Source organism: Pararge aegeria, chromosome 7 (assembly GCF_905163445.1).
Source record: "Pararge aegeria chromosome 7, ilParAegt1.1, whole genome shotgun sequence".
NCBI classification, from domain to species: domain Eukaryota; kingdom Metazoa; phylum Arthropoda; class Insecta; order Lepidoptera; family Nymphalidae; genus Pararge; species Pararge aegeria.
The window spans coordinates 6230283-6245417 of NC_053186.1; the positions used below are offsets into that span (position 1 = coordinate 6230283).

The 15135-nt window shown below is 33.5% G+C and overlaps 1 protein-coding gene across 1 annotated transcript; it reads left to right on the forward strand.

Annotated features, from left to right (window-relative positions):
* Positions 1-451: 451 nt before the first annotated feature.
* Positions 452-14780, forward strand: LOC120625307 (ras-related protein Rab-31). The gene is made up of 6 exons (XM_039892330.1): positions 452-683; positions 5801-5928; positions 6619-6761; positions 7323-7467; positions 9867-9984; positions 11792-14780. The coding sequence occupies exons 1-6, from the start codon at positions 641-643 to the stop codon at positions 11893-11895; spliced, it is 681 nt and encodes a 226-aa protein (XP_039748264.1). The 5' UTR covers positions 452-640; the 3' UTR covers positions 11896-14780.
* The last annotated feature ends 355 nt before the right edge of the window (positions 14781-15135 follow it).

A 15135-nucleotide genomic window follows, 5' to 3' on the forward strand; every position in this document is an offset into this window, starting at 1 on the left:
AGGGTAGAGGTAAGGAGAGTCATCTAATATGGGAGAAAAGTTGAAAAAGTGTCCAGTTGTTGCGCTAAATAACAGTTCAAAAATCCTCCACAATGGCGCTGGTGGATGCACAGGGTATGGTATGAATGTAGCAATCGTAGATGAATTGAAGTATGCCGAGTTAAAAAATTTAATGTCATTATCGACTAAAGTAGTTCATTATTGAGAATTTCAACAACTTACGTTGTACAAAATATTGTGGTAAATATAACCTTACTTCCTTGTATCTCCATACTTCCTTGTTTATTTTTCAAGCCTACTCTAACAATATTTATATTTGGCGCTTCTTTTAAGAGTTACCCTGATGCAAATGTGGCGCCATCCTAATTTAATACATTTTGACGACACTTTTTCATATACACAGATGACTCTCCTTACCTCTACCCTCCATAAGCCAAATACAGTGGTTGACGGACGGTTGGCTGATTGTATCTTTTCATATTCTATCTGTGGATTGTATTTTATTTGGTTGTGATAGGAGTATGGATAGGAGGTTGTAAAATGTTTTTCTCTTTGAAAATCGATTGAAACTAAACAAAAGAATGTAAACTTTCGATATTTAATAAATATTGTTGTTTTAGTGTAGTACAGGTGCTATAAAATGAAAGTTGTTGAAGCAAAAATTGTTGTATTAGGTTCGCAAGGTAAAAGAATTTGAATATACAATTAATCACTTATTTATATTGAAAAGTATGTACAACGGTTTACAAGTACCTTAAACTAGTTTTTGCGATGAACAACATTATGAAATCATATAGCAATAGTAAGGAATGTAATTATGTAAACATGATATCATATTTCTTTCAAACTAACAAATCTAAGTTACCATAGTTTTATATTATTTTTTAAAAAACTTAAAAAGCTGTATACCTGACTAGTATTGAAAAAAAATTAAATATACCTAATTCTTTTAGTTTAGAAAGTAAGACAAATTTAATTAATGATTACTATAATTAACATTAGAAAAAATTCTGGGTTAGTAAATACTTGCTACACATGATTCATTTATTTTTGCTTTATTACCTTACACTAATTTTAACCCTTATTTTCTTTTTATACTAGCTTTGCTTGCGAGTTTGTTTGTTTCTGATTTTCTAAATCCAAGTGAATGCATTGGTTTTCTAGCCTTAAGAAATATCCTTTTCATGTCTCCAAACGCAGGCTTGTTTAAAATTTACACTGTTTATAAAATTATTATTTAAATCCTGCTGGAACAGCTAGTCAATGTTTTCCCAGTGATTTGATTTGTGCATAACAAATAAATTAATTAAACAAACAAACAATTACATACAATTATAAACATACTAGCATTTGCCCATGTTCTTTGTATTCTTCTCCATCCACGATTATTTTATAAAAATTTCTATTGCTATTTCTACTGCTATTTTAAATCCTGTGGGAACCGTTTGCCAGGGATAAAAAACCTATGTTACTCTCCGTCCTTTCAACTAAGTATATGCCAATCATATAAAAATCAAATAGATTGGTTGCAAAATAAGAGCGCTAAGCAAGGACAAACAAACACACTTTCGCATTTATAGTATTAGTAAGGATAATAAGGATTAATTAAAAAGAAATTGTATGGCCCATAACTTGGCCTAAAACCATGAAATTGAATACCAATATATTGCCCATGGATGTTGATCAGCAGGGAGATGAAGCATGTAATTTGTCAATTTACATGTTTAGCCGTTTTGGTCTATAATTGATAGGTATATTGTTTGCATAGGTGATAGTAGCAGAAAAAACAGTGAAACAGTTATAAACCAGTCAAATCTGGCTATCATTAGTGAAAGGCACCAATGTTATTTGTGGGTGACAGATATGTTACTTCTAGAGCTCTAACGTAGCTCAATGCAAACTCATAATATTAACCCATACCTGTGAAAGAATGCTGAAATGACAAACAATTTCTCACATTTATAATTTCACAAGCCATCCTCCCTGGTTCCCTGTGTTTATTACGGTTTTCCACATATCTATTGGGAACCGTTTGTTTTCCCAGGTTAAAAAGTAGCCTTAGTTAGCCTTCGTTGAACGGAAGGAGTGTATCCTTCCGTTCAACTAAGTCTATGCCAAAAATCAAGTTGATTGGTTGCTTTGTTTGTGCTAGAAGGAAAGACCAACAAAGAAACATACTTTTGCATCTAAAATATTAATTAAGTCATCACTGGAAGGCTGGCAGATGAGAAACATAGAAGTTAATTTTAGAATTTATAATTAATAAAAAAAATTATGTTATATTTTCTTAAGGTTAAAAAAAATACATATATGTTACATTTTTGATGCAATAACAAAAATCAATCTTTTGCATTGGGTAGGAAATTGGAAAGGTTTACCTAAGACAAAATCTGGGCAAATGAATCTTTGGACGCATAATCTTGGCCTTGACCTTTCCTTTCAGAAAGGCAAAGTTTTTCAATATTTGTGTTTGGGTTATGCTTTACTAATCGTATCTAGTTTTTCGAATAAGAATAAATACTGTATCAACTAATGTTACTCTCCTTTGGTACAAACCTGTGATGTAATAATATTTTAGAACACATAAGCTATGACTCACTGTAATAGTTAGATATACTCCCTCATGGACTTTTTGTAGGTAATAATGAGTACTTTAATCATGTAGTAGATACCTTTTATGCCCGTCAGTAGTTTACTCAGCGCACGCCAAGTATAAATTTTGTAGGCAAAATTTTCCTACTTTATTAATCTAACCCATTATTGTAATTTTTTTAAGGATCTCCAAATTTCTTGAAAAATAGTTATAGCCTTTGTTACTTTGCGATAGTTGAGATCTCTTTTAGCGAAGACATGGTTAAAATAGGGCCAGTACTATGGATTGAGTACATTACATACTTCCCTGCTTAAATCTGATTATGTATTCCATTTCTTGGTTTTAATTTTTTTTTAATTACAAATGCTAAAACTAAGCTGTTATTTTAACATTACAAACAGACAAATCAATTTAATATTTTTGTATAGATATAATTCATTAAATATAGGTTGACGACTACAATTGTATTAGCTACCTACAGGTTTTTTTGATAGTTGTAGTTTTCAAGGTTTTAATAACTCAGTAATAGTAAAGTATGTTTTGATGACCAAATTTGGCCGTTTCTCTTGAAACAAATTCTGCGTAGAAGTTTTAACTTGATAAAATGTAGTTTAAAAATGAAAACATTAATTATATTTTCGTAATCATAGAAACAAAAATATGGTAGTCGTCACCACGCTGAGGCGGATTGATAGACTTAACACATTTATGAGAACACTATAGAAAACTTTCAGGTATGCATGTTTCCTCATGATGCTTTCCTTCATAAGTAATTTGAACTGAACTCAACAGGTGCATGTCGGGAATCGAATTTTTCCGCCCCCGAAACGTCAATTGTCTGTTTGTAGAGATTCTACCACCGCGCACCGGTTCGGAAGTCAGATTCTACCGAAAAGTAGCCGGCAAGAAACTGCTCTTTTCCAACATCAACAATTTACTATTTAACATTCATTTTGGTATCTTTTAACAGGTGTAAGCGAAGCAGGACGTTTCCAAGCAAACTTGTTAAGAAATTTATCAATTTCGAGTAACCTCAGAGGTTTTTTATACGTACTCGTACCTCAGAAGTTTTTATTCAACCACTAAGTTAGCCCTTGATTGTAATCTCACCTTATGGTAAATGATGATGCAGTACAGTAGCGGGCTAACGTGCTATGGGTATGGCAATTATATTAAACTCTTAACCCTAATCGGTTTCAGACATCGTAGCGGAACGCTTGCCCCCGCCCACGTCTTTTTCGGAGTAGCCCTGAGACGAGACTAGATTCAGAAATTATAAATTTCCAAACTGCCACGGCTGGGGAACGGACCTGAAACCTTTTACTTTCCCACGGACCCAAAACCACAGCGTTTAGCACTGCGCCAGGGAAGTCGTAGAAATAATAAATGTAATCATGCATTTATTATTTCCCCCATTTGATACAACGAGCCCAGTATTGGGCTGCTTTGCCCAGCTTTGCTGAGCTGTGGGCCCGTAAATTAAAAAATTATTCGGAAAATTAGTAAATTATTCGTTTTATACTTTGCTGTTCATGCTCCAACGAACACTTTGTAATGTAAACCGGCTCTATGTGCTCTGATTCACACGTAAACAGTATGCCTGCTATTGTTTAGTGGTTTCGCCTGCATTTTAAGGGTTCTTGTGAGTCATCTATATGAGTGGCCTATTGATATAACTGCCTCGTTGATCGGTTAAAGTGTACAACTACGGATCACGACGTCCCTGGTTCGATTCCTGAGTCAGTCTCAAAATAATTCAGTATTGAGCTTTAAAATATGTCCGTCTCCTTGCCTCGGTCGGTCCCGGTTATTATTATCACTTACAATGATAATAATAGTTAATCTGTATTGAAACAGAATGGTGGATCCATGCTCTACAAATTTCCTTCCTATACGAAAGTATGCCTTTAGCCAGCAGTTGGGCGTAAATATGCTGATGATGATGTTATCCATATAGAAAGAAACATGTATGATGAAGAAATTATGAAGAAGGGTATAAAAATTGAATTAATGAATGCCTTATGATTTAGGCTATGTCTATAGAAAAAAAACATTTCACCAACCCTTTTGTGACAACTATTGGTGAACTGTCTTATGTATGCTCAGGAATCTGCGTAGATAAGGTATCGTCGTTAGTGAAAACGGGCATAACTGTTGCCTTTGAATTCATCCAAATCATTTAGTATTTATAAAATGTAGCAGGAAATTTTGAGCAGAACATAAGTAACAATCAGACTCTCGCATTTATAACATTCGTATGGATAACAGACACTTTTTTGAACACCTACTTTTCAATTTATTTTTCCGTTTCGTACATTGTAATCTAAAGCAATAAAACTGTAATAAATCTCTATTTATCAATAGTGTCTTAATGTGGTTTTATCTAACGTCAGCTAGAACATAGTTTGGAGATAACATATGTCATAATTCATAATCCTAATGTTTTATTGTGATTTATTACATCAAAATTGATACAGCGCTTTGATAACACGCTGACGGATGCGGGATGATCGATGTATTTCTTAGACTTTTAATACTAGTAAATATGTATTGTTATTAGCATACAAGCTTCCACGTGCAAGCAAGCGTGGAGTTAAGACATGGGTATAGTTGGGGCAAATGTGATAAATCGAATGAAGCAATTTGAAGAAACTATTTTTTTCAATTTGTCTAAAAGTCACGGAAAAAAGGTGAATTATTGGTCATTCAAAGTGTTTGTTTTCAAAAAAAAGAAATGATAGCGACATGTGTGTGTTGTTGTGTTTTTTGTTTGTTTGTTTTGATTTTATTTTTATTGCTCTAGACTAGAGAAAATAGTGAAACACATTTGTGTGGAGAATCCCACCAATACTTTCCTCTTAAGTTTATAGGAATGAATTTAATTGTAGTTCCTGAAGGTAACTTTCGAATTTATCGGGATTCGTTTTTATTTAGAATTAAATTAAATCTGATATCATCCTACCGACAAAACCTTGACGGCCCCGTTCCCTAAGCATAAATTTCTCAAACTACTTTTATCAATATTCTATTACGTTATTTTTAACAACGCAAAACTACACAACCGATGATTAACACCGCACAACTTCACAACGCACCAATCCACATCTGACTTCTTAAAAAAGCAACACTTCGCGACGCACCACCTCACAACGCACCAAAACATCTCTCCAAGTCACAAGACTTTAAAGTGTGTGCATTTTGTTCCAGGTGTAGGCAAAACCAGCCTGGTAGTGCGCTACATCGGCAAGATGTTTTCAAAGCACATCTCCCCCACCATAGGTGCGTCCTTTTTTACCTGCAACATCAACCTCGAGGACGCTAGGATTAAACTCCAGGTTAGAACCATCTTTTTTTGTTATTCCACTACAAGTTAGCCCTTGACTACAATCTCACCTGACGATGATGCAGTCTAAGCTAACTATAGTGCTAACATGTTAGAGGTATAGCAGTTATATTAAACCTCCTAATCGTTTATTCTCCTAATCGGTTTCTACACGGGATCGTTCCGTAACGCTAGAGCAGAACGGAGAGGTAGCCTGTGTAGTAAATCAACTTTGTATACTCATGGACAGTACCGGTTCGCAAGCAAAACCGAACCGAACAACCGCAGGCGTCGCGGTGGGCAGAGGAGGTTCATTGCGAGTAGACTCACTGTAACCTTTCTTCGTCGTTCTTCGTCTGCTTGAACCTGGTGTGATGTCGACCGAGGTTGCGATCTTTTGTGACACCGCTTATATCTCCTGGCAAGTATTGGTTGCCGCCAAGAACAGCAGCAGTTCCTTTACTGGACGTAAAACTGTTCAGTACCCATTATAAATATACCTGTACTGCTCAGCAGTGGTAGATTAATGGGCCGAGGCTACTGGTAATGATGTCTGGTTTATCAAAGAGTCACAAGACTAAAAAATATCGCAATATTTGACATGTGCGACCGTTTATTCCTAGTTGTCTGCTGTAAAGTTCTGTTGACCAAACTATCGAGATTTATTTCTAACGTTTGTCAGAGTTCCCCATGTATTTACCAGGTATGGGACACAGCTGGGCAGGAGAGGTTCCGGTCGATGGCGCCCATGTACTACAGGAACGCCAACGCTGCTCTGCTAGTGTACGACATCACCAGCGCTGGCAGCTTCGCGGCCATCAAGGGCTGGGTCAAAGAACTGCAGAGGTGAGCATCTAGATTGATGATGCCCAAATTTGTCTTTGACCGATTCATGAGTCGACGAAAACGTCAATTACTTTGTTAGTAATTGTGCATTCTAAAGTATGTGACATCATGGGATGATCACGGGAAATATGCGTGGAGAATATTTTGAAAAATATAAATCGTAACATACAGATGTGCCAGAGTTTTTCGGTTTCTTCTTTAAACAGCAATAATTGCCAAACCAAACAGTTAGCTCAACTGAACTGTGCCCTTCACACAGCAATGCTACTTGGCGGCTCCGACGAAAATTATAACAAAATAACTGTGACCTGCGTGTTACGCGTTACGCGTTCATAACGGTTTTTTTACTAATCCCTTGGGAACTGTTTATTTTGCAAGGATGAAAAGCCTGTTACTTTCCGTCCTTTTAACAAAGTGTTTGCTTAAAATCAAGTTGATTGATTGCTTGGTTAGGGCGTGAAGGAAGGACAAACAAACTATCATACTTTCGCATTATTAATATAAGTATTGAAGTTTTGATTATGCTTATAACGTCTGCTTCCATCTAATGTTTATTTCCAGTAATGTCCCAGAGCCAATGGTGCTCTCCCTAGTGGGTAATAAGTGCGACCTCGAGGAGAGCCGGGCGGTGGCACAAAGCGAGGCTGCCCAGTTTGCGGCGTCTATTGGCGCTGCGTACTGCGAAACGTCCGCGCTGCACGATCAGGTAAAGTCGAGAGATTAAAATATATATATATATAAAATAACGTTTATATTTTATATATATATATTTTGAGTTGAACCGGTGCCGCGTAGAAACCTATTAAGTAAGAAGAAGTTCACAATTGCACGCAAATTTAAAATAATCTGCATAATCATCAGCATATTAACCGTATACAAGCAAAATACCAATTAGTGCTGTACATATCACATTGTTATATATATTTTTATATTTTATCCCAATAATTGTGAAACATCAACGTTACAGGTAACTTTGAATTATGTTCATGAATTAAGTTTAACTTGGTGATAACATTAGAATAGAATAGAATAAATTTTATTGCGTACGTTTGTCGTGTACTGTTGCGTTTTTTAACTGTGTACATTTTTTTGGTGTCGTAAGTGGGAATAGTTCCAACAGTTTGCCACTTTCTGGCGTGCAATTTTCTTACATATTTAGAGTTTATATTACAAATTACTGTAAACACTTAAAATTTTAAACTTTAGCCACTAACTAAGAAATCTCACAAAAATATTCGTTAATATAATATTACATTACATTTTTTGATTATTTAAAGTGTGACAACCCATATATTATATACATCGTATTTTTTGGTTTGTTTCCATAAATTGTACATAGAGTCATAATATGTTATTATTCTATAAATATATATTCTTTTTTTTTACATTTGCATATACAATGTCACTTTTTATTATGATAAATAATCTATTCCTCTTCCTTATCATATGGTATCTTATGGTGACTAGCTGTTGCCCACGACTTTCAACGCGATTGTTTTAAAGCATATTTTTAAGTTGTATATTCTTGTAAACAAAAATGTGTGGTTTTTAAAAGTAACTTTCTTCTAAGCTTTCTCTAAAAAGAACCGTTTTGGGGTGTACTCCTTAATTTTTGTTAACTCGCTATAAATTCTACATTAAATGTCCGATATGAATGAATTAAAAAGTAGTTTACTGCCATATTAACAATCTTGATAAAACTATTTATATCAATAAGAATACATACATTAATATCGCAATATTAATGTAACCGTTGTTAAAAAAATGTTACAGTTCATTTCTCATTCTCAAACTCACAATCGACTTGTTTCTAGTCCGAGCTCGGGTAGGAGTCCACCGTTGCGATGCATGAGTGCGCTCGCAACTACCATTATTTCAAAAAGAGAGAATGGTACCATAAAGACTTCTTCCTTTACTAAGAGGAAGGAGTGATACATAGTGAATCCACTATGCCGTTTAACGGATATATGAATGCCTGGAGTAGGGAGAATGAAGAAATGAAGTAGAATATGCTATGATGAGGTGAAGAAGACATTATGTTGATAATGGGATCTAGTGGTTATCTAGGTCCTATTTTTATGCCATTTAAGGAAATCTAGTCTAGTGAACTCGTTGCTTCTGACGTTCTAGAAGTCTTGAGTTATTATGGTACAGCAAGATTGGGGGTCTTACCCTCTGGATGATCATGTGCCAGTATTATTTAACAAATTATGAAACCTTACGGAGAGATCTTTGTGAAGAGCCAGTTGGTTTAGTTACATAGGTAATAATGAGAACTTTTACCATGTAAAAACATAATAAAATAAATACATAATAAAACATAATAAATACATATTTTTTATGTATCGTCAATAGTTTTGTCAGCGCACGCCAAGTAATGAATTTCATAGGCATAATTTTGCTACTTTGGGTTACATTGTTGCTATTTTCTTAAGGATCTCCAATTTTCTTGAAAACAAATTTTAGCCTCAGCTACTTCGTGATAGTTTAGCTTTGCTTTTGGCGAAGAAATGGTTAAATCGGTGCAGTACTTTCGAAGCCTATTAGGCAAAACAAACAAAAAAACCTCTTCATAATATTAAACTTCGTACCGCGGATATTTTTTTTTTTATGAATGTTATATTTTAATACTTATTATCCTATTCCGGTCTAAGAGGAATCCAAAAAACAAATATCATAAAAATTGGTCCAGCCGATCTTGAGCTATAAATAGTGTAACTAACATAACTTTCTTTTATATATATACTAGCTGTTGCCCGCGACTTCGTCTGCGTTTGATTTTGTTTTTAAAGTATTCAGTATCGCTAAGCTTTAAATGATTATAGTAGTATATATATATATAACATGTGACTGCCAATTAATTATAGACAAATAATTTGAAATAAAATAAAATTGCGACTATAATTAAAGATCTAAGCTATCCTATCTCTTAAGTTGGACCAGACTGCTCACGGTGTACCAATTTAATTTTAAATCGGTTAAGTAGTTTAGTAGTCCATCACGGACAAACATCGTGACAGGAGATTTATATATATTAAGATAGATATAAATTGATGAAATAAACATTGCATTTCATTAAATCATTGACGTTCCCCATTTTCCCAGGGCATAGACCAAGTTTTCCTGAACACAGCAACGGAACTGTTGAAAATGTCTACATCTAGCCTGGTCTCCTCTCTCAGATCTTACGACTCTACGGATGCGGATGAAAGGCTACCCATAGGTAAGAATAAAAACTCCAAGATAACCAGATAACCAAGACATCTTTAATTTTTGAACCAGATATGACACTTTTATACAACGTGTAACGGAATTATGAAATACTGTTGAAGGGTGCATAAGTTTATTTCATAAGGAGTCACCCTGTTAAAACATTAAATCAAAAGAAGCATAAAGATGTTAAAATAATGACACTCTATAGCCAATACATATTTGAAAATTTAATGTATGTTCACAAAAATATATCAAAATTTAAAAGAAAATGTGACTGCAATGATTTGAACGTTAGAAGCAAAAATAAACTTGCAGTGCAGTACACTAGACTACACAAAATAAGCAATTCATTTAAAGGAAATTGTATACAATTTTACAATAAATTACCGGTTGATATCTTGGGGATGTCACTAAAGAAGTTCAAAGTTTGTATTAAGCGAAAGCTTATAAAAAAGTCCTATTATAGTATAAAGGATTACGTAAACGATAAAAAAGCTTGGGTGTAAACAATTGCTCTAACCAGGTTGCTTCTTAAATATTTTATAATGACAATGTGAGATGGTGATAACAAAAAGAACACCCGGCTAAGTTTGTTGTGGGCTTCTTCTTAGACCAGGGCGCGATTGGAACCCTCGTAGCTTTAGTTTTAAGTTTACGATTGTAGTTATCGCCATCACTACTCACTGCTATGTACACATTTTGTATATAATAACGCATCAAAAGTGCCATCTATGAGCCTATTTCAATAAAGAAATATTTGACTTTGACTTTGACATATTTATTTTTCCATACAAACTAATTCAAAACATTCTCAATGTTTGCTTATGACAACCCTATTGGAGATGAAAGACTGACACGTGCACTATGCTACGCGACATACCTAATAAAGTGACATGAGTCACTTGATTTTACTTCTGCATTAAGCACTATTGCAATAGTTTACTCAAAAACTATTAGCGTTTTAGTTTCACAGATAAGTCTCAGAGACAGTACATAATGTACATCTAAAACCTCTGAAGTATTATTTAGGGTTTCTTTTAAAGGTGTATATTAAAATAAAATTCCTAAGGTCACCTCGTGGATAGTAAACTTCGTCGTACCTCTGTACTATCCTTACTCTGCGATATCAATCTATAATATACGAGTGGTCGCCTACTAGTCGAAATTCTACCATAATTATTTTATATTAGTTTAACATGAATGAGATTCTCTTGTCTAAAAACATACTTATTTAAGAACAAGCCTAAACTTATTGAACTCATTCTAAGATTTACTTTAAAAGAGTGTTTATGTTTGTATGTGTCAAATATATGGTAGCGTGTGTAATGTTTTGTATGTTATATGCGTAATTTAAAAAAAAATATTAGCATTCTGCACTCCTTCTTTATGTAAACTATAAATATAAATATTTTAATTTGTATACACATACAAAGTTAAAAATGAAACTCCCAAAGTCACCTGATGGCTGGTAAGCTTCGTCGTACCTCTGGAATATCCCTACTCTGTGATAGCAATATTTATAATATAAGTACTCTGTGTTTTCTAACGTGTCTTATTATGTAATCAATCATTTCATTACTTTTTAGTGTAAAGTATGTTTTAAAAATAGAAGAAAGTGTTATATGTTGAAATAAATAAAAAGAGATGATCTTTATGAATGTATGCATGTATATTTATTACTTTCTTCGCTATATCTATCTTTACACTAAAAATAAATGGAAAGATTGTTTACATAATAAGACATGTAAGAGTGTAGATTCATATTATTGCCCATGCTCATTCAAACAAGTAAATAATTTCTTAACTCTGTATTTCAGGAACACCCACCGAGGAAAAAGCGACTCATACAGGAAAAGTGGAACTGCCTGCGTGGAACGCTGATGTCAAACTTGGTGAATTACAGAAGAGTATGTGTTGCTAGCGCGAAAAATAAAACTCCCTAAACGGTGGGAAAATAATCTTAACACCTATAATACTCCATTATTTCTAAACTAAAGTATGTTACAAAAAAAAACAAGTGTAAATATATATAATACAAATATTTTAAAGTAATAGAAAGAGATTTTCTAACGTGTGTATGTTTTGTTTAAATTATGTTTAAATATACATTGCACAGTTTAGAAAAAACGGAGTATACCTAAAATATAATATGTTGCTAGACAATAGTCCCCTAAACGTGGGAATATTGTCTATTATGTAACCTTTTTCGGACTACAATATTAAAGTTCCTTTATGTAAATCTTTGAGTGCTGCGAGTGCATCAGTGATTTTCTGATGCTTGCTGCGATATTCCTTTACAAAGTGCCTTATTGTAACCGGTCAATTTACAGACAATTTTAAAGCGTTATTATATTATTAAGATAAAGTTACGAGGGTTCCAAGGGTATTATTTTTGATATCACAATTTCTTGCATTGAATTTCACTCAATTACTTGAAACTTTCATCATCGTTAGCCTTATTAACGTCTAACGGTCTAGGCAGAGTAAGTTGTAGAGCATAGACCCACCTCGATGCCCAAATGCGGTGAGGCTTCGAGTGATAATTACGGTGACCAGCTCAACGTGCTCTCCAAGGCACGGGTACAAACGACACCAATTTCCTAACTCCGGGATGGCACTGACAACTTTTTGAAATAAAAACGCAATATCCAGAAATTGTGTGCCTGACGCGGAAATCAAACCAATGGCACTCGTAATCTACCAAACTACCAAATCGCACTGGACCAACGAGGTGATTTTTATAATATTTTCTAAAGAAAATGGAAGTGACACACAGACTGACAAAATCCTTAGTCAAACAGTTCCCTGTTTGACTAAGGATCCCTAAAGAACTTGCCTTAGTGTAGTTAACAAAAAAAAAATTTAAAACATTCCTTTTTAGATATTCTAAGCTAAATTTAAAGAATATATATAGAGATTGCTAGATATTCTTTGTTTTTTTTACAGTTTTTATAATTTAAGTGGACATTATGCAACGGATTGTTAATAACTTATTTGTTAATTTTTCGCTTTATTCAATTATTATATTTAATGTAATAAACACTTAAAGGCGGGTCCAGTTATACCTAAAGACTATTCGGCTTAAATTATAGTAACTGTAGGGTAAAGGTTTATTAACAGAAGAGTAAAATTTATATATCACAAATGATTAAGTTTAGTCGATAGACAAATCAATCTTATTATCTCAAATTATAATATAGTTATTAATTAATGCCAATGTAATCAGTAAAACAATATATAAAATAAATACAGTTAAAGATTATTAACTGTATTTATTTTTAAAATTGTATTTACTTAATAACTTTGTAAAATATTCTTCTTTCTTAGCCATGAATTTTCTCTAGCTGCTTCGTGATTGTTTCTCTGTTTTCTGTTTCCGTTACTACCACCGCTTAAATCAGTATTATAATAATATTGTTGACTTGTTTGAAAATAAACTGTATCTTTTTACGGTAGTAAGCCTCATTCCTTTATTTGTTTGATTAGTTGTAGATACACCAAAGTGCATTGTTCCATTCTTGTTTTCAATGATGTATTTTACATGTAAGAATAGGTGAGGATTCTTTTTTATATATTTTAATTTAGGCCAATAAAAGATTTATGCATCCGGTTCAATGCCGCGTAGAAGCCGATTAGGCGTATAGGTTAAATATAACTGCCACACAACAGGTTATACTTACTTACCGTCCATCCTAGACTGGTTTAGCATTTACCAACCCACTAGTGGCAATTCGGAAATTGGCGTCGCTGGAAGCGGCTTAGTGCGAACAATTCTGTGCAGTGAACGGCTAACTAGCAATGACAGGACAGCAATTTCGTTTAAAGCGCCTTCAGCAAATGGTCACTTATTAAAGGCTTCCTGATTAATCCGGTCCGCGTGAATAGGTGGGTAAACATACCAGAAAAGACCAGAAGAAATTATAAATTCACAAATTGCACCTGACGGGAATCGAACCTCAGACCTCCGCGCTCACCCTTACGCCATTTTTATACTAACTGAAGATTTTAATTAATTGTTTTTAAACCTTTTTTATCTTTAATTTTAACGTTGATATTTAAGTGGTTGATATTATATCTTGATCTGCATCTCCTCTTGCAATTTTTTTTTGTCATTTACAATAGTTTAATTGAAATATTGATTATTCATTTAAAATAGGATGCATTGTGAATTTGTTGAAAAAATTTTATTTAGTAACTTTTTGATTATAAATACTCATAAATACTTTATTTTAGACATTAGGACAGTAACTCTTCAACTTTTTAGGGTTCCGTAGTCAATAAAGAACCCTTGCCCCCTTATCTATAAACGTGGCGTAACGTCTGAATAGTTGTGCGGTGTTTTGTCACACTTCAACTGACAGCGCTTTTTAAATGACAGAACCTGTCAAAATACTGCATTATTATTCTATACTAATACCACGTATGAGCGGCCTAAAGTTTCGCCATGACCGTCTGTCCGTCCGTCAGCGTCTTAGTCCAGAGACGAAGTACTAAAAAACTGTAATTGGGGTACATATGAAGCACGCCAACTGGTAAATTAAAATCTTGTATTATTTTTTACCAGTTGGCGAAACGTCATCCAGCATGCTTATTGTTTCTGTTCAAAAATAAATCTTGCAAAAATATTGCGTGTTTTAAGTGGGTGTGAAATTTATTATTACGGAACCCGACTCTGCGTGGTCTTACACGCACTTGACCGCTTTTTTTTTCTTTTCGGTACACATATTGTCTTGTAATGTAAACAGTCTTTTCGATGTTTTAGTTTTTCTTCCAAATATCAATAAATATAATAATAAATCAAGTAAATTGAAAGGTTTTTTGAATGTTTATTTTTTTATATTTTTTGAACTAGTAATGAAAAGAGTGTTTACAATTAGAAAAAAATGTATTATAGTTTTATTCGAGCGGAATAATCTAGTTTTATTTTATGTCATTATTATTATTAGCGAAATCTCTCGTTCGATACATCGAATTTATTTGTTTTTAATTGCATAATGTCTTGTTTATTAATAATATTTTTTAATAATATTGATTACATTTTTACATTTCTTGGATACCATGTGATAATAAAGGAATAAAATTATATTTTTAACTATTGAGTTTTACTTAACCACTTGTCACTCATCATGAGTGGGTTGCGGATGTATAGTAAAAATAATAT

What these genes read in the sequence shown, in the direction of transcription:
- LOC120625307 (XM_039892330.1), top strand. Translation starts at nt 641, where the DNA reads ATGAAAGTTGTTGAAGCAAAAATTGTTGTATTAGGTTCGCAAG. An exon ending in TGTTGTATTAGGTTCGCAAG is followed by an intron (nt 684 to 5,800) that starts GTAAAAGAATTT and finishes ATTTTGTTCCAG; the next exon opens with GTGTAGGCAAAACCAGCCTG. An exon ending in TGGGTCAAAGAACTGCAGAG is followed by an intron (nt 6,762 to 7,322) that starts GTGAGCATCTAG and finishes GTTTATTTCCAG; the next exon opens with TAATGTCCCAGAGCCAATGG.